General features: G+C 62.9%; 1 protein-coding gene across 3 annotated transcripts; it reads left to right on the top strand.

Moving 5' to 3' along the window:
• Nucleotides 1–536: 536 nt before the first annotated feature.
• PC (pyruvate carboxylase) lies at nt 537–18,474 on the top strand. Of its 3 annotated transcripts, none has more exons than XM_062632497.1 (21): nt 537–658; nt 3,792–3,918; nt 4,850–5,034; nt 5,957–6,122; nt 7,398–7,543; nt 7,769–7,886; nt 8,316–8,467; nt 8,932–9,050; nt 9,259–9,421; nt 9,510–9,692; nt 10,835–10,979; nt 11,170–11,259; nt 11,431–11,652; nt 12,888–13,044; nt 13,522–13,762; nt 14,140–14,389; nt 15,159–15,403; nt 15,971–16,150; nt 16,716–16,964; nt 17,166–17,306; nt 17,693–18,474. In XM_062632497.1, the coding sequence occupies exons 2-21, from the start codon at nt 3,792–3,794 to the stop codon at nt 17,939–17,941; spliced, it is 3,528 nt and encodes a 1,175-aa protein (XP_062488481.1). In that variant the 5' UTR covers nt 537–658; the 3' UTR covers nt 17,942–18,474. The 3 variants fall into 3 exon arrangements, with proteins under 3 accessions (XP_062488481.1, XP_062488487.1, XP_062488473.1); XM_062632503.1 differs by lacking the exon at nt 537–658 and adding an exon at nt 2,968–2,980; XM_062632489.1 differs by lacking the exon at nt 537–658 and adding an exon at nt 3,201–3,222.
• Nucleotides 18,475–18,537: the final 63 nt, after the last annotated feature.

Genomic DNA, 18,537 nt, shown 5'->3' with positions numbered 1-18,537 from the left:
GGGGTCCCATAGGCTACCCTATAGCGCCATAGGGTGCCTTCTAGAGGGGGGTAGGGTGACGGCATGGGTGAGGCTTAGAGGCTGCTGTGAGTCAGATGATGTCCCTTACAGATTAAGGGCTGTGGGGGGAGCTATAGGGTAGCCAGGCCCTATAGCTATATAGGGCTATAGAGTGGGGCTATACAGAGTCGGTCAAACCAGGCCGTGGAGCGCTCGCTATCGGTGACCCCCGAAAGCGGGCCGGGGCCTATAGAGACGAGCACGCGCGTAGGGCGCCCCCATGTGGGGGGGGGGAGCGTCCCTCAGCCCCTATAGGGGACAACGGGGGGGGGCACTGCTGCGGTCACAAAGCTCCGCCCCCTCCTCCCCTGTGGCCCCGCCCACCGCTCGGCCTTCAGCCAATCAAGCGCCGGCAGCAGAGCCTCCGGCCGACCGTGACGCAGCCGCGCGGTGGGCGGGGTCTTACGGCGGGATGGCAGAGCTTTTAACCAATAGTAGAGCGAGCTCGGAGGGGAGGGCCAATAAGAAGAGGCCCTTTCCGGTAAAGGGGCGGGGCAAGCAGCGGTACGAAGGGGGCGTGTCGAGGGTTGACCAATAGGAGGCTGGGGGGCGGGGCTAGCGGGACGCGGGGGGAAGCGGTGGTTGCGGTCGCGCAGCGGTGAGTTGACGGGGGGAGAGAGAGAGACACACACCGGGGATCACGTGACCCACGGCCCCGCGTGACCCCTTCCCCCCGTAGGATCCCCTCATAGGGCCCGGGACCCCCCATAGGGGCTGGTGCCCCCCATAGACCGGATCGCTCGTAGGGCCCGGAGCCCCTCTAGGGCTTGGGACCCCCCCAGAGCCCAGTATGGACCAGTGCCGCCAGTTTGGCCCCACTGGGCAGCTCATCTATGGGGCCAGTGGGGCAGTGTGGGGCTGCACAGGGTTGTATGTGCCCCACAGGGCCATACAGGGCTGAGTGGGGTTATGTGGGACCTTATGGAGCTGGATGGGGTGAATGTGCCCTATGGGTCATGTGGAGCTGTATGGGGTGAATGTGCCTTATGGGGTCATCATGTGGGGCTGTGTGGGTTGCGTGTGCCCCATGGAGTCATGTGGGGCTCTGTGGGGGGCCTGTGCCCCATGGGGTCATGTGGGGATGTATGGGGTATATGTGCCCTATAGGGTCATGTGGGGCTCTGTGGGGTGCGTGTGCCCCATGGGGGTCATGTGAGGCTGTATGTGCCCTACGGGTCCTTATGGGGCTATGTGGGCTGTGTGGGATCCCGTGGGGCTGGGTGCGCCCCATGGGGTTATATGGGTGTATATGCACCCCATGTGTGCCCTATGGGCTGTGCGGGGTCCCTCTGGGGCTGCACGTGCTCCATGCGGCTGAATGAGGGGTCCCTACGGGGCCGCGCGGGTCCCTGTGGGGCTCTGTGGGTCCCTGTGGGGCTCTGTGGGTCCGCGTGGACTTTGCCCCCCCCCCGGTCAATGATTCACCCGGGGGGCAGCGGGGGCTGGAGCCGGGGCCGGGCGTGCGCAGGGAGCGGGCAGAGCCGCAGCGAGGGACCTGTGGGGCAGAGGTACCCGTGCGGGGGGGGGGTGTGCCCGTGCTAGAGGTGCTTGTGAAGAAGAAGGGGTTTGGGGGGGGGGGGCGTGCAAGAGGGGCTTGAGCCAAAGGGGCGCGATGGAGGGGGTGTGCGTGTGTTCAAGGGGTGCTGGTGCTGGAGGACTCCTTGTGCAAGGGGTGCTTGCGCAAGGTGGGGGGGCGTGCAAGACGTGCTTGTGCCAAAGGGGTGCGATGGAGGTGGTGGGTGCGTGTGCAAGGGGGGGCTTGTGCTGGAGGGGTCCTTGTGCAAGGGGTGCTTGTGCAAGGGGTCCTTGTGCAAGGGGTGCTTGTGCTGGAAGGATCCTTGTACTGGAGGGGTCCTTGTGCTGGAAGGGTCCTTGTGCAAGAGGTGCTTGTGCCAAAGGGGCGCGATGGAGGGGGTGTGTGTGTGCAAGGGGTCCTTGTGCTGGAGGACTCCTTGTGCAAGGGGGGGGGTGTGCCAGACGTGCTTGTGCCAAAGGGGTGCGATGGAGGTGGTGGGTGTGTGTGCAAGGGGGGAGCTTGTGCTGGAGGGGTCCTTGTGCAAGGGGTCCTTGTGCCAAAGGGGCGTGATGGAAGGTGTGTGTGTGGGTGCAAGGGGTGCTTGTGCTGGAGGGGTCCTTGTGCCAAAGGGGCGTGATGGAGGGGGTGTGTGTGTGCAAGGGGTCCTTGTGCTGGAGGGGTCCTTGTGCAAGAGGTGCTTGTGCCAAAGGGGTGCGATGGAGGGGGTGTGTGTGTGTGCAAGGGGTCCTTGTGCAAGGGGTCCTTGTGCAAGAGGTGCTTGTGCCAAAGGGGTGCGATGGAGGGGGTGTGTGTGTGCAAGGGGTGCTTGTGCTGCAGGGGTCCTTGTGCAAGGGGTCCTTGTGCCAAAGGGGCGCGATGGAGGGGGTGTGTGTGTGCAAGGGGTCCTTGTGCTGGAGGGGTCCTTGTGCAAGGGGTGCTTGTGCAAGGGGTCCTTGTGCCAAAGGGGCGCGATGGAGGGGGTGTGTGTGTGCAAGGGGTCCTTGTGCAAGGGGTGCTTGTGCCAAAGGGGTGCGATGGAGGAGGTGTGTGTATGTGCAAGGGGGGAGCTTGTGCTGGAGGGGTCCTTGTGCAAGAGGTGCTTGTGCCAAAGGGGTGCGATGGAGGAGGTGTGTGTGTGTGTGCAAGGGGTGCTTGTGCTGCAGGGGTCCTTGTGCAAGAGGTGCTTGTGCCAAAGGGGTGCGATGGAGGGGGTGTGTGTGTGCAAGGGGTCCTTGTGCTGGAGGGGTCCTTGTGCAAGAGGTGCTTGTGCCAAAGGGGTGCGATGGAGGGGTGTGTGTGTGTGCTGGAGGGGTCCTTGTGCAAGAGGTGCTTGTGCCAAAGGGGCGCGTTGGAGGGTGTGTGTGTGCAAGGGGTGCTTGTGCTGGAGGGGTCCTTGTGCAAGGGGTGCTTGTGCCAAAGGGGTGCGATGGAGGGGGTGTGTGTGTGTGCAAGGGGTGCTTGTGCTGGAGGGGTCCTTGTTCAAGGGAGGTCCTTGTGCAGGGGGTGCTTATGCTGAAGGGGTGCAGTGAAGGTGATGTGAACGTACGGGGGGGGGCTTGTGCAAGAGAGGTGCTTGTGCAAGAGAGGTGCTTGTGCTGGAGGGGTTCTTGTGCAAGAGGTGCTTGTGCCAAAGGGGTGCGATGGAGGTGCTGTGCCTGTGCAAGGGGTCCTTGTGCAAGAGGTGCTTGTGCTGGACGGGTCCTTGTGCTCGTGGCAAGAGCCACTTGTGCAAGGAGATGCTTGTGCAAGGGGGGGTTTGCACACCCGTGTCTGTCCAGTCCCCCCCCCCCCCCCATTAACGCTGGCTGAGGGGAGATCCCGGTTCTTTATGGGATGTTGGGGGGGGGTTGGGATTCTCTGGTGTCTTCTATAGGGGTTGTGCAAAGGGGAGGGGGAGGGGGGTCCCGAATGAGGGTCAAAGGGCAGTGGGGGAAAGGTCGGGGGGAGGGGGGGAGAGCGGGGGGGAGATTCTCTGCTGTCTCCTATAGGGGTTGTGCCCGGGGGTGGGGGGGTGGGGGTGAGGTCAAAGGGCACTGGGGGAAAGGTGATGTTTGGATCCATTCTGGGAAATGGGGGGGGGGGGGAGAGGAGGAGGGGGAAAGGGGGGGGAGATTCTCCACTGGCTCGTATGGGGTTGTGCCTTTGGGGGGGGGGAGCGCTGACCCGTGACCTCCCCAACCTGTGTCTGTGACCCCCCTCCCCCCCCCCCCCCCAGATGTTTCAGCTGTGCCTCCCCCGGGGGGGCCGGGCCCTGCTGGGGCTGCGGCTGCTGCGGGGCCCCCCCGGCGCCCAGCGCCCCGTCAGCTACCAGCCCATCCGCAAGGTGCTGGTGGCCAACAGGGGTGAGTGCAGACACCCGGGACCCCCCCATGGCCCCCGGGGCACCCTCGCACCCATTGAGCTTTGTGCTCTGGGTCCACACTTTGTCCCCTCCATCCCCCCATGGCCCTTGGGTCCTCCCCCAGCCCGGGTGTCCCCATGGGGTGTCCCCACTGTGCTGGGATGTCCCCAGTGGGTCCCGATGTCCCCCCTGCGCCAAGGTGTCCCCAGTGGATGTTTCCAGTGGGGTGTTCCCAATGGGATGTGATGTCCCCAAGGGGTTGGAATGTCTCCAATGGGTGTCCCCAACGGATATCCCCCTTTTTTCTGTGTTCCCGATGGGATGGGGTGACCCCGGTGGGTAGGGATGTCCCCAGTGGGATGGGATGTCCCCAGTGGGGTGTCCCCAATGGGCTGGGCTGTTCCCCATGTCCCCGTGTTCCCAATGGGATGGGATGTCCCCGGTGGGTAGGGATGTCCCCAGTGGGATGGGATGTCCCCAGTGGGGTGTCCCCAGTGGGCTGGGCTGTTCCCCATGTCCCCGTGTTCCTAATGGGATCGGATGTCCCCAGTGGGGTGTCCCCAGTGCTCTGGGCTGTTCCCTATGTCCCTGTGTTCCTAATGGGATGGGATGTCCCTGATGGGATGGGATGTCCCCAATGGGGTGTCCCCAATGGGCTGGGCTGTTCCCCATGTCCCCGTGTTCCCAAAGGGATGGGATGTCCCCAGTGGGTAGGGATGTCCCCACTGGGTAGGGATGTCCCCAATGGGATGGGATGACCCCACTGGGTAGGGATGTCCCCAATGGGATGGGATGTCCCCAATGGGATGGGATGACCCCACTGGGTAGGGATGTCCCCAATGGGATGGGATGACCCCCATGGGATGGGATGTCCCCAGTGGGTAGGGATGTCCCCAGTGGGGTGTCCCCAACGGGCTGGGCTGTTCCCGCAGGTGAGATCGCCATCCGGGTGTTCCGGGCCTGCACGGAGCTGGGGATTCGCACTGTGGCCGTGTACTCGGAGCAGGACACGGGGCAGATGCACCGGCAGAAGGCGGACGAGGCCTATCTGGTGGGGCGGGGGCTGCCCCCCGTGCAGGCCTACCTGCACGTGCCCGACATTATCCGCGTGGCACAGGTACCCGGCACGGGGGGCGGCCCTATGGGGTGGGGGGTGCACGTGTGCCCCACAGGGATGTGCCTGGGTGCCCTATGGGAGCACATCTGGGAGACCCACAGGGATGTGCCTGGGTGCCCTATGGGAGCACATCTGGGAGACCCATAGGGATGTGGCTGGGTGCCCTATGGGAGCACATCTGGGAGACCCATAGGGATGTGCCTGGGTGCCCTATGGGGGCACATCTGGGAGACCCACAGGGATGTGCCTGGCTCCCCTATGGGGGTACATCTGGGAGACCCATAGGGATGTGCCTGGGTGCCCTATGGGGGCACATCTGGGAGACCCATAGAGATGTGCTTGGGTGCCCTATGGGGGTACATCTGAGAGACCCATAGGGTTGTGTCTGGCTCTCCTATGTGGGTACATCTGGGAGACCCATAGGGATGTGCCTGGCTCTCCTACGGGGGCACATCTGGGAGACCCATAGGGAACTGCTTGAGTGCCCTATAGGGGTACATCTGGGAGACCCATAGGAATGTGCCTGGGTGCCCTATGGGGGCATATCTGGTTTCCATAGGGTGAGAGGACACATGTGCTGCATAGGGATGTGCCTGGGTGCCCTATGGGGGGACACGTGGGAGATCCATAGGGTTGGGCCTGGGTGCCCTGTGAGGGTATATGTGGGTTCTGTGGGGTAGGACACACGTGCACAATAGGGATGGGCCCGGGTTCCTTTGGGTGGCCATACATGGGTCCCATGGGATGGGGGGGACACGTGTGCTCCATCAGGTTGTACCCGGGTCTGCTGTGGGGTACATATGGGGGACCCATAGGGATGTGCCTGGGGTATCCCCATGACCCTCCCAATCAATGTTTTCCCCCCCCATTCCCTGTGTTCCCCCCATCCCTGTTCCCCCCCTCCATCCTATTCCCATGGCAGGAGAACGGGGTGGATGCGATCCACCCGGGGTACGGGTTCCTGTCCGAGAGCGCTGCCTTCGCCCAGGCCTGCCTGGACGCGGGGGTCCGGTTTGTGGGGCCCCCCCCAGCCGTCGTGCGCCAGATGGGGGACAAAGTGGAGGCTCGAGCCATTGCCATCGCTGCTGGTGGGGATGGGGGGGCATGGGAGGGGGGCATAGGGGGGGCTATAGGGGGGTATGGGGTTGTTTGGGGGGGTATAGGGGGGTAAATGGGGTGTTTGGAGGGTGTATGTGAGAGTAAAGGGATTATTTGGGGGGAGTATGTAGGGGCAAAGGGGTTATTTAGGGCGTATAGAGGGATAGGGGTTCAACTGGGGTTGAACTATAGGGGGGCTATAGGGGGGTATGGGATTGTTTGGGGGGACTATAGGGGAGTAAAGGGGTTATTTGGGGGGGGCTATGGGGTTATTTGAGGGATTAAGGGGGATATTGGGGGGGTTTATGGGGGGGTATGGGATTGTTTGGGAGGCTAGAGGGTGTTATAGAGTTATAGGGTGCTGTAGGGGGGTATAGGATGCTATAGGTGGTTGTAGAGTGCTCTGGGGGGTATAGGATGCTAAAAGTGGTTATAGGGTGCTATAGGAAGTTGTAGGATGCTATTGGTGGTTATAGGATGCTCTAGGGGGGTAAAGGATGCTATAGGTGATTATAGGGTGTTCTAGAGAGTTATAGGATGCTGTAGATGGTTATAGGGTGCTCTAGGAAGTTATAGGATGCTATAGGTGGTTTTAGGGTGCTATAGGGGGTTATAGGATGCTATAAGTGGTTATAGAATGCTCTAAGGGGGTATAGGATGCTATAGGTGGTTATAGGGCACTAGGTTTACCAGATGCTCTAAGGGGATATAGAATGCTATAGGTGGTTATAGGGTGCTATAGGGGGGTATAGGATGCTATAGGTGGTTGTAGAATGCTCTGGGAGGGTATAGGATGCTATAGGTGATTGTAGGGCACTCTAGGGAGTTATAGGATGCTATAGGTGATTATAGGGTGCTCTAGGGAGTTACAGGATGCTATAGGTGGTTATAGGGTGCTCTAGGGGGGTATAGGATGCTATAGGTGATTATAGGGTGCTCTAGGGAGTTACAGGATGCTATAGGTGGTTATAGGGCGCTCTAGGGAGTTACAGGGTGCTATAGGTGGTTATAGGGTGCTATAGGGGGGGTATAGGATGCTATAGATGCTCTAGGGTGCTCTAGGATGCTATAGGTGCTCCCTAGGGTGCTCTAGGGAGTTATAGGATGCTGTAGGTGGTTATAGGGTGCTATAGGGGGGTATAGGATGCTATAGGTGATTATGGGGTGCTCTAGGGAGTTATAGGATGCTGTAGGTGGTTATAGGGCGCTCTGGGGGTGCCGGGGGTGCTGTGTGCGGCGGGTGACCCCTCCCGCCCCCCCCGCAGGGCTGCCGGTGGTGCCGGGGACGCCATCGCCGGTGTCGGGGTTGGCCGAGGCGCGGGACTTCGCGCTGGACGCCGGCTTCCCCGTTATCCTCAAGGCAGCGCACGGCGGCGGCGGCCGCGGCATGAGGGTGGTGCGGGCACCGCAGGTACCGGCCTGAGCCTCCCCCACGGGAGCCCCCCCCCGTGGGATTCCCCCCCCCCAAATCCCTGGATCCCCAAATCCCTGGGATGCTCCCCGGGGTTTAGGAGGATCAATGTGGGGTGCGCGCAGGCACCCGTGGGTGATGCAGGGCACCCCCGTTGTGTGTGGGGGTGCTGGGCCCGCGGGTCTCCCGGCATTCCAGGCTTGTCCCAGCCACGCTCCATTGCAGGAGCTGGAGGAAAGCTTCTCCCGCGCCTCCTCCGAGGCTTTGGCCGCCTTTGGCAACGGGGACCTCTTCGTGGAGAAGTTCATTGAGCGCCCGCGGCACATCGAGGTCCAGATCCTGGGTACGGAGTGGGGGGGGTGGGGGTGGGGGTCCAGGGGGATCCCTATGGGATCTGAGCAGGATCTGGGAGGTCTTTGGAGCTTTTTAGGGGCTCCTTGGGGCTTTTGAGGGGCTTTCGAGGGGGTCTCTGGGGGCTTTCTGGTGGTTACCTGGGGATTTGGAGGGGGTTTTGTGGCTTTTGGGTGGTCTGGGAGGACTTTGGGGTGTCTTTTGGAGCATTTAGGGGGTCTTTATGGCTGTTGGGGAGGGGTCTTTATGGCTGTTGGGGAGGTCTTTGGGGGGTCCTTACGGACCTGGGAGCTTTTTCTGCGGCTGCTCCTGGATTCGGGGGTGTCCCCGGAGCCAAAGCGGGGTTTGGGGTGTCGGGATGGGGCTGGGACGGGGGGGGATGCCCGTGTCCCGGTGTGACCCCGGCCCGGTCCCGGTGCAGGGGACCAGCACGGGCACGTGGTGCACCTGCACGAGCGGGACTGCTCGGTGCAGCGCCGGCACCAGAAGGTCGTGGAGATCGCGCCCGCGGTGCGGCTGCAGCCGCAGCTCCGGGAGCGCCTCGCCAGCGACGCCGTGCGCCTGGCGCGGCAGGTACCGAGCGCCGCCGCACGGGGGCGCCGCGGATCCATTGGGAGGAACCCATGAGGGGGACCTAAGGGAACCGGGGGGGGGAGGGGGGTGTTTGACCATGGGGTCTCCCCGCAATCCGTGGGGAGACCCAGGAGAATGTGGGGACACCAAGGGATCCATGGGGGAGACCCGGGAATTGGGGGGAGGAGGGTGTAAAGGGAAAATGGGGAGATGCAGGAGTTCCAGAAGGGACTTGCACCCATCACGAGGGGGACACAAGAACTGGGAGGGAGGAGGCCATGGGGGACACCCAGAATCCATGGGGAGACCCGGGAGAACATGGGGGAGACACAGGAATTGGGGAAACACCCAAGAGCCATGTGAGGGGCTGCACCCATCATCAGGGCAACGGGCACCCAAAGGGGCACCCAGGCCTTTGGGGGTGCCCCCGTTTCCAGCCTGACAAGGTGTGGGGGGGGCTGCAGGTGGGGTACGAGAACGCAGGAACAGTGGAATTCCTGGTGGATCAGAGCGGGAGCTACTACTTCATCGAGGTCAACTCACGCCTGCAGGTGGAGCACACGGTCACCGAGGAGATCACGGGGTGCGTGCGGGGGGGACACCCCAAAACCGGGTCCTGGGGAGTGCAAAGGGATGAGGGGGGCACCTGGGTGCCAGGTCTTTGGGAAGACGCCGGTGGGAGATGTGGCTCCATCTGCTGATGCTGTTGGAGATGTGGGTCCATGGCTGCCCTGTGGGGAGGTGTGGGTCAGCATTGGGGGTTCTTGGGCCCCCCTGTGACCCCCCGTCAGCGTGGACCTGGTCCACGCGCAGTTGCAGGTGGCCGCGGGCCGGTCACTGCCGGAGCTGGGGCTGGAGCAGGACAAGATCCGTGTCAATGGCTGCGCCATCCAGTGCCGCGTCACCACCGAGGACCCAGCCCGTGGCTTCCAGCCCGACACCGGCCGCATCGAGGTGAGCGCCTGGGACGATCCCATTGGGACAATCCCATTGGGACACCCCAGCGCCCGCAGCAGCCTCTGAAGGGTCTCTCGGCACCCAGGTGTTCCGCAGCGGGGAGGGCATGGGGATCCGCCTGGACGGCGCCTCCGCCTTCCAGGGCGCGCTCATCTCGCCGCACTACGACTCGCTGCTGGTGAAGGTGGTGGCCCACGGCCACGACCAGCCCGCGGCCGCCGCCAAGATGCGCCGTGCCCTGGCTGAGTTCCGCATCCGCGGCGTCAAGGTCGGCCCCTGAGGGGTGGGGGAGCAGGGTGATGGGATGGGGGCAATGGGATGGGGGGCACCGGGATGGGTGGGGGTTCTTGTGTGGTTCGCAACGGGATGGGAGCCTCGTGTGCGATGCACAAGGGGGTTTGAGGGGCTCGTGTGTGGTGCATGGGGGGGTTGGAGGGGCGCTGCTCTGGTGCACGAAGGCCCTGGTGCAATGCACAAGGAGTTGGAGGGCACTTGTGCAGTGTGCCAGGGGCTGGGGTGTGCGGTGCTCTGGGTTGGGGGTGTTTGACACGCTGCGGTGCTCATGCAGTGCACAAGGGGCTGTTGGAGCCACTTGGGCAATGTACGGCAGGGGGGTCTTGTGTGACTCCCCTCATCATGGAGTGTGGGGGGCGGTGGGAGGTCCCTCATGGACTGCATGATGGGGTTGTGCACTGTCCTAGCATCCCAGTGCATTGCACGAGGATGGTGCTGGGGTGCTGCGCCCCTTGTGCATTGCACGAGGATTGTGTCAGGGTGCTGCGCCCCTTGTGCATTGCACGAGGATGGTGTCAGGGTGCTGCACCCCTTGTGCATTGCACGAGGATGGTGTCAGGGTGCTGCGCCCCTTGTGCATTACACAAGGATGGTGTCAGGGTGCTGTAGCCCTCGTGCATTGCACAAGGATGGTGTCAGGGTGCTGTAGCCCTCGTGCATTGCACAAGGAAAGTGTCAGGGTGCTGTGCCCCTTGTTCATTACACGAGGATTGTGTCAGGGTGCTGTGGCCCTCATGCACTGCATAAGGATGGTGTCAGGGTGCCGTGCCCCTTGTGCATTACATGAGGATTGTGTCAGGGTGCTGTGGCCCTCATGCACTGCATAAGGATGGTGTCAGCGTGCTGTGCCCCTTGTGTGTTGCACAAGGAAAGTGTCAGGGTTCTGTGCCCCTTGTGCATTATACGAGGATGGTGTCAGGGTGCTGTGGCCCTCGTGCATTGCACAAGGAAGGTGTCAGGGTGCTGTGCCCCTTGTGCATTACATGGGGATGGTGTCAGGGTGCTGTGGGCCTCGTGCGTTGCACGAGGGTGGTGCCAGTGCCCCCGTTGTGCCTTGCACGAGGATGGTGCTGGTGCCCCTCATGCCTCAGCCACTGACGGGCGCATCCTGCGCAGACGAACATCCCGTTCCTGCAGAACGTCCTGGCGCACCCCCAGTTCTTGGGGGGTGTCGCTGACACCCAGTTCATTGATGAGAACCCCGAACTCTTCCACCTGCGCCCCGGGCAGAACCGGGCCCAGAAGCTGCTGCACTACCTGGGTATGGGGCTGGGAGGGGGCCTGGGGGGGGCGCTGGGTGCTTGAAAGCAGTTTGAGGGGCTCTAAGGGGTCCCTGTGGGGGTTGGGGGAGTTCTTGGGCAGTCCTGGGGGGGGGTCCTTGGAGAGTTCTTGGGGGGCTCCAAGGAGTCCCTTGGGGGGTCCAAACCCCCCAACCATGCTCCTTCCCCCAGGTCACGTGATGGTGAACGGCCCCAGCACCCCTCTCCCAGTCAAGGCGAAGGCAGCGCTGATGGAGCCCACCCCGCCCCCGACACCCATGGGTGAGAGCCCCCGTGCTTGGCATGCGCTTGGCATGTGCTTGGCATGACACAGCCTGCACTAAGGCGCACGCGCGCGTCACCACGTGTGCTTGCCGCGTGCACGGTGCGCGCGCCGTTCCCGTCCTCGGCGGTGCCGCTACGCTCACCGTGCCCGTGCCCCCCCCATTCCAGGGCCGCCCCCGCCGGGGCTCCGGGCCGTGCTGCAGCGGGAGGGACCGGGCGCGTTCTCGCGGGCGCTGCGCGCGCACCGGGGGCTGCTGCTCACGGACACCACGTTCCGGGACGCGCACCAGTCGCTGCTGGCCACGCGCGTGCGCACGAGGGACCTGGCGCGCGTGGCGCCCTTCGCCGCGCACAGCCTCAGCGGCCTCTGCAGCATGGAGACGTGGGGAGGTGGGCGGGGCCTCGGGGGGGGGGCGTGGCCATGGGGGTGCACGGCGGGAATGGGGGAAGCCCAGAGGGGCGGGGCCTATAAAGGGGCGTGGCTTCCCTTGTGGGATCTGTGAATGGGAATGGCTCAGGGGGCTGGGCTTCGAAGGGCGGGGACGTGAATGGGCAGGTTGTAAAAGGGGGCGTGGCTTCTCTGGGGAGCTGGCGGGAATGGGAGTGGTCGAAGGGGCGGGGCTTCGAGGGGGGGTGTTGTCGGAATGGGGAGGGTGCAAAAGGGGGCGGGGCTTCTATTGGGAGCTGGCGGGAATGGGGGTGGCCGAAGGGGCGGGGCTTCGAAGGGGGAGCGGGGTCTGAATGGGGAGGGTGCAAAAGGGGGCGTGGCTTCTCTGGGGAGCTGGCGGGCATGGGAGTGGTCGAAGGGGCGGGGCTTCGAGGGGGGGCGTTGTCGGAATGGAGAGGGTGCAAAAAGGGGGCGTGGCTTCTCTGGGGAGCTGGCGGGAATGGGAGTGGTCGAAGGGGCGGGGCTTCGAATGGGGCGTGGTCGGAATGGGGCGGGTGCAAAAGGGGGCGGGGCTTCTATTGGGAGCAGGGAATGGGAGTGGCCGAAGGGGCGGGGCTTCGAAGGGGGAGCGGGGTCTGAATGGGGAGGGTGCAGAAGGGGGCGTGGCTTCTCTGGGGAGCTGGCGGGAATGGGAGTGGCCGAAGGGGCGGGGCTTCGAAGGGGGAGCGGGGTCTGAATGGGGAGGGTGCAAAAGGGGGCGTGGATTCTCTGGGGAGCTGGCGGGAATGGGAGTGGTCGAAGGGGCGGGGCTTCGAAGGGGGAGCGTGGTCGAAATGGAGAGGGTGCAGAAAGGGGGCGTGGCTTCTCTGGGGAGCTGGCGGGAGTGGGAGTGGCCGAAGGGGCGGGGCTTCGAAAGGGGGGCGTGGTCGGAATGGGGAGGGTGCAAAGGGGGGCGGGGCTTCGAATGGGGCGGGTGCAAAAAGGGGGCGTGGCTTATCTGAGGAGCTGCGAATGGGGGTGGCCGGGGGGGAGGTTTCTCTATGGATGACCCTGGGAATGGGAGGCAGGGGGGAAGGGGCGTGGCCTGGGGGGGGGCGTGGCTGCAGCAGTTCTGGGTCCTAAAGGGGGCGGGGTTTTGCCCTGGGAGCCCTTAACACTGGGGGCAGAGGTGGGAAGGGGGGTGAAGGTGTTCGGGGGGGGGGGGGGGGTGCAGCAGCACTCAGCCTCTGCCCCCCAGGTGCCACCTTCGACGTGGCGATGCGGTTCCTGCACGAGTGCCCCTGGGAGCGGCTGCGGGAGCTGCGGCGCCTCGTCCCCAACATCCCCTTCCAGATGCTGCTGCGCGGCGCCAATGCCGTCGGCTACACCAACTACCCCGACAACGTCGTCAACCGGTGACCGGGGCACACGGGGACACCGGGGGCACCTGTTGGAGCATGGGGAGATGTGAAGGGATGAGCAGGCATGGGGGATGAGCAGACGTGGAGACATGGGGGAATATGGGGACGTGAGGGGGCATGGAGGGGTGAACGGATGGGGGGAGACGGAGCACAGTGGACGTGGGGAGACATGGAGGGATAAGGAGACATGAAGGATATGGTGAGATGGAGGACATGGGGAAATGAAGGACGAAGGGATGGGTGTAGGTGGACCATGAAGGACATAGAGATATATGGAGGGATGATGGGACATGGGGGCCATGAGGGGATGATGTGACTTGGGGGACATGAAGAACATGGGGACGCTTGGAGCAATGGCAGGACATGTACCCAGTGTGACGAGCACCCATGAGGACACAGTGGGTCACCACGGGACGTGCCACCAGCCCGCAGGTGCTCAGGGACCCACATAACCCCTCTGATGCTGCCCAGGTTCTGTGAGGTGGCCGTGGCCAACGGCATGGACATCTTCCGCGTGTTCGACGCCCTCAACTACCTGCCCAACCTGCTGCTGGGGATAGAGGCTGCCGGGCGAGCAGGTGCCGTGGTGGAGGCCGCGCTCTCCTACACCGGCGACGTGGCTGATCCCTCCCGCACCAAGTACAGCCTCCAGTACTACCTGGACCTGGCGCGGGAGCTGGTGGCTGCTGGCACTCACATCCTCTGCATCAAGGTGAGGAGGGGTCTATGGGGGGAGCTTAGGGTGACAGAGAGGGGAGTTTGGGGATGGGAGGGGGGATTGGGGGGGCATTTGGGGTGCTAGAGGGGATGAGATGGGAACTGGGGGTTGCTGGAGGGGCTGATGGGTGATCTTCAGGCCCCCAACACCCCCAGAATGCAACAGGGCAGCTACTGTGGGAGTTGGAGGTTGAGATGAGATGGGGGGCCCCATGACACCCCATGCTGTCCATGTTCCCCTATCCCCCCTACCCCGTACGACCCCAATACCCCACGTATCCCCGCTGCCCCCCTCATGTCCCCATGTGCCCCCTGCACCCCATAACCCCTCCCTATCCTCCCTGACCCCTCTCTGACTCCTCTGTGGGGCAGGACATGGCGGGGCTGCTGACCCCAGGTGCCGCACGGGTGCTGGTGACGGCGCTTCGGGAGCGCTTCCCGGAGGTTCCTCTGCACGTGCACACGCACGACACGGCCGGGGCTGCCGTCGCCTCCATGCTGGCGGCTGCCAATGCTGGCGCTGACGTGGTGGACGTGGCCGTGGACGCCATGGCTGGTATGACCTCCCAGCCCAGCATGGGCGCGCTGGTGGCCTGCGCCCGCGGCACCCCTCTCGACACAGGTACCTCGGCCGTGGCAATAGCAACGTGTGCGGGGAGGTGGGGACGTAGTTATGGAGGTCCACCATGGTGTTGGTAGTGGCACCGTGGTCATGGTAATGGCAATGGGGTCAGGGAGGTGGGGACGTAGTTATGGAGGTCCACCATGGTGTTGGTAGTGGCACCGTGGTCATGGTAATGGCAATGGGGTCAGGGAGGTGGGGACGTAGTTATGGAGGTCCACCATGGTGTTGGTAGTGGCACCGTGGTCATGGTAATGGCAGTGGGGTCAGGGAGGTGGGACATAGTTACAGAGGTCCACCATGGTGTTGGTAGTGGCACCGTGGTCATGGTAATGGCAATGGGGTCAGGGAGGTGGGGACGTAGTTATGGAGGTCCACCTTGGTGTTGGTAGTGGCAACTTAGTCAAGGAGGTGGAGGTGCCACCATGGTCTTGGCAATGGCAACGTGGTCTTAGTAATGGGAACATGGTCAGGGAGGTGGGGGTATAGTTACAGAGTAGGCACCATGGCACCATGACCACGATGACACCACCATGGTCTAACCAGTAGCACCATGACCATGTTGGTGCCACCATGCTCATAGCAACACCGCCACAGCCACACCGCTGCACACATAAACCACAACCCCACCACCATACTCCCAGCACCATCACTACACCCACAGTGCCACCACCTCACCCATCACACCCAACCACCACCACCCTTGCCCGTGGTGGCCCCAATGAGGTCCCCAGGCACTGGTGGCTCCAGGGGGGATGTCCTGCCATAGGCATCTCGCTGGAGAAGGTGTTTGAGTACAGCGAGTACTGGGAGGGCGCACGGGCGCTCTACGCCGCCTTCGACTGCACGGCCACCATGAAGTCTGGCAATGCCGACGTCTACGAGAATGAGATCCCTGGAGGGCAATACACCAACCTCCACTTCCAGGCCCATGCCATGGGGCTGGGCCACAAGTTCAAGGAGGTCAAGAAGGCCTATGCCGAGGCCAACAAGCTGCTTGGGGACCTCATCAAGGTAAGGGAGGGAGTGGGGGTCTTCATGGGGTCAGTCTTCATGAGGTGGTCTCCATGGGGTGGTTTCCATGGGGTGGTTTCCATGGGGTGGGTGGTTCTTCATGGGGTGGTGGTGATGGAGGCAGTTGATGTGGAATAGGGGGTCTTCATGGGGTGGGTGGTCTCCATTGGGTTGTGTTCATAGCGTGGGTGGTCTCCATGGGATTGTCTTCATGGGGTGGGTGGTCTCCATAGGATGATGTCCGTGGGGTGGGATGGACTCCATGTGTTGAGTGCTCCGTGAGTGAAGTGCTCCATAGGCTGGATGCTCCATAGATTGGGTGCTTCATGGGCTGAGAGCTCCATGGGGCAGCTACTTCATGGGTTGGATTAACTCCATGACTCGAGTGCTTAATGACTCAGGTGCTCCATGAGTTGGGTATTTCATGTCTTGGGTGCTGCATGAGTTGGATTCTCCATGGATTGGATGCTCCATGGGTTGGGTTTTCCACAAGCAAGACCCCTGAGTGGCACCCCTGGGTAACACCACTGGGTGACACTACCGGGTGACACCTTTGGGCCGTTGCAGGTGACCCCGTCCTCCAAAGTGGTGGGGGACCTGGCGCAGTTCATGGTGCAGAACGGGCTGTCGCGGGAGGAGGTGGAAGCGCGCGCAGACGAGCTCTCCTTCCCGCTCTCTGTGGTGGAATTCCTGCAGGGATACATTGGCACCCCCCCAGGCGGCTTCCCCGAGCCCTTCCGCTCCCGGGTGAGGCGCTGGGGAGCACTGGGATGGACTGGGAGGGCTTCCTGGAGGCTTTAGGCATGGCACTGGGCCCTAGCAACAGGTCCTAGTGGTGGTTGCCATGGCACCTGCTCCATAGTGATGGATCCCTCATCCATCCATCGTAATGGTGTTGGATCCTTAGCAGCAGGATCCAGCACTAGTTTCCATGGCAACAGCTCCATAGTAAGGTGTCCCCATTCCACCCAACCCTAGGTCTAATGATGGTTTCCATGGCACCCAACCCCTATCAATGGATTGCTGTATCAGTTGCCATGGCAACAGCCCCATAGCAGCAGGTCTAACAATGGTTGCCATGACACCTGCCACTAGCAATGGGTCCCTATGCCTGGTTGCCATGGCAGCCAACCCTACCAATGGCTCCCAGCACCAGCTGGCATGGCACCAAGCCCTGTAGCAGCATATCCCTAGCAACAACCCCTAGCAACAGGATGCTGTGGTCCCTCTTGCCACCTCCACCCCCTGGTCACCGTGGCTTCACCCTCGTTGCCATGACTACCCCCCTGTTGCCATGGTAATCCATCCTCAGGTGCTGAAGGAGCTGCCCCGCATCGAGGGCCGCCCAGGGGCATCGCTGCCACCGCTGGATTTTGAGACTCTGGCGCAAGACTTGGGGTCCCGCCACGGGGCCCCCCCCAGCCCCGAGGACCTGCTCTCGGCCGCGCTTTACCCCAAGGTCTATGATGAGTTCCGCACCTTCACCAGCACCTTCGGGCCCGTGTCCTGCCTCGGCACCCGCCTCTTCCTTGAGGGGCCCACCATCGCCGAGGAGTTCGAGGTGCAGCGCGGGGGGACTGGGGACACTGGGAGGGAACTGGGTGTTACTGGGAGGCAACAAAACAGAGCCTGGAGTGGGAGCTGTTCTGGGCAGAGCTTTGTGCATCCTTCGCACACCCTCCTGCACCCCTCCAACAGCCTTTTCTCCCCCTTCCACCCCTCCCAACGCACCCGGGACCCCTCGTGTCCCCCTCTCACGCAGGTGGAGCTGGAGCGGGGCAAGACGCTGCACATCAAGGCGCTGGCGCTGGGGGACCTCAACGCCGCGGGGCAGCGCGAGGTCTTCTTCGAGCTCAACGGGCAACTGCGCTCCATCCTCGTGCGGGACACACAGGCCATGAAGGTGGGGGGGTGGGCATGGGGAGGGGCTGGGGGGGGTTGGGATTAATGGGGGATTTAGGGGGTTTTTGGGGGGGTTGGGGTGTTTTGAAGGGGGTTTTGGGGCTTGTGGGGTTAGGAGAAGGTTGGGAGCATCTGGGAGGACTTGGGGTTGTTAAAGTGGCTTGGGGGTGTTTAGGTGGCTGAAGAAGCAGTTTGGGGGGGGCAATGGGGCATGATGAGGGGCTTGCAGGTGCTTCAGGAACCATGGGGGAGTGCTAGGAATTTGTGGGATCCCAGCAATCCTGGTGGTGGCTGTGGGAGGAGAATACAGGGAGGGTCCTGTGGGACATGGGGGGGTCTTGGGGACTCCTCACCCCCCCTCTCTTCCTGATCTCTCCCCCCCCCCAGGAGATGCACGTGCACCCCAAGGCCGACCGCGGGGCCAAGGGCCAGGTCGGGGCACCGATGCCGGGCGAGGTGGTGGAGGTGCGGGTGAAAGAGGGTGCGCAGGTGGCCAAGGGGGACCCCCTCTGTGTCCTGAGTGCCATGAAGATGGAGACCGTGGTGACAGCCCCCATGGCCGGCACCATCAACCGGGTCCACGTGCGCCCCGGCATGAGCCTGGAAGGGGACGATCTCATCCTGGAAATCAAGTAGGGGGGTGCACAGGGACCCCCCCCAAACTTTCTCCTTGCATCCCCCCTCCTAATAACCCACCGACCCCCCAAAACCCCCGCCCGAAATGACGCCCCTGTTAAAGGGAGTACTGTCCCTTTAAGACCGACTTGACCCCCCCCACACACCGCGCCCTGGCCTAAGCGCGGTAGCGCCACCTGGTGGCGGAAAGCGGTACAGCGAGGGGGGGACAACAGGGGAGAAGCCATTAATTAGGGGGCCTCAGAGCTTAATTGGGGGTCAGCCTTTAATTAAGAGGGTCAGTGCTTAACTAGGGGGAGCCCCTTCGTTGGGGGTCCCCATTAATGGGGGGTGAGCACTTAGTTGGGGTCACCCCTCTGAGGGGGTGACCTGTTAGTTGGGGGGGGCATCACTCAATTAGTGGGCACCCCATTTTAGGGGGGGTCCAACCCATAAGTAGGGGCACCCCTTAATTGGGAGGGGTCATTGCTTAACTTGGGGGGGGTCACCCATTTAGGGGAGATCAGCCCTTATTTGAGGGGGGGTCACGTCTTAATTGGGGGTCATCACTTAATTGGGGGTACAATTGGGGTCCCCCTGTTTGGGGGTTCACCCAT

This window comes from Pezoporus occidentalis, unplaced genomic scaffold, assembly GCF_034315485.1.
Source record: "Pezoporus occidentalis ecotype Australia unplaced genomic scaffold, CSIRO_AGI_Poc_V1 ctg1105, whole genome shotgun sequence".
Classification (NCBI taxonomy): Eukaryota; Metazoa; Chordata; class Aves; order Psittaciformes; family Psittacidae; genus Pezoporus; species Pezoporus occidentalis.
Note: the sequence above shows the minus strand (reverse complement) of the source record. Positions and strands in the feature narration are given on the sequence as shown.

Excerpts from the sequence above, each read along its gene's own strand:
- PC (XM_062632489.1), top strand. Across the intron at positions 11,260-11,430 it reads CCCGCCCCCGACACCCATGG|GGCCGCCCCCGCCGGGGCTC; the intron begins GTGAGAGCCCCC and ends CCCCCATTCCAG. Across the intron at positions 11,653-12,887 it reads CAGCATGGAGACGTGGGGAG|GTGCCACCTTCGACGTGGCG; the intron begins GTGGGCGGGGCC and ends TCTGCCCCCCAG.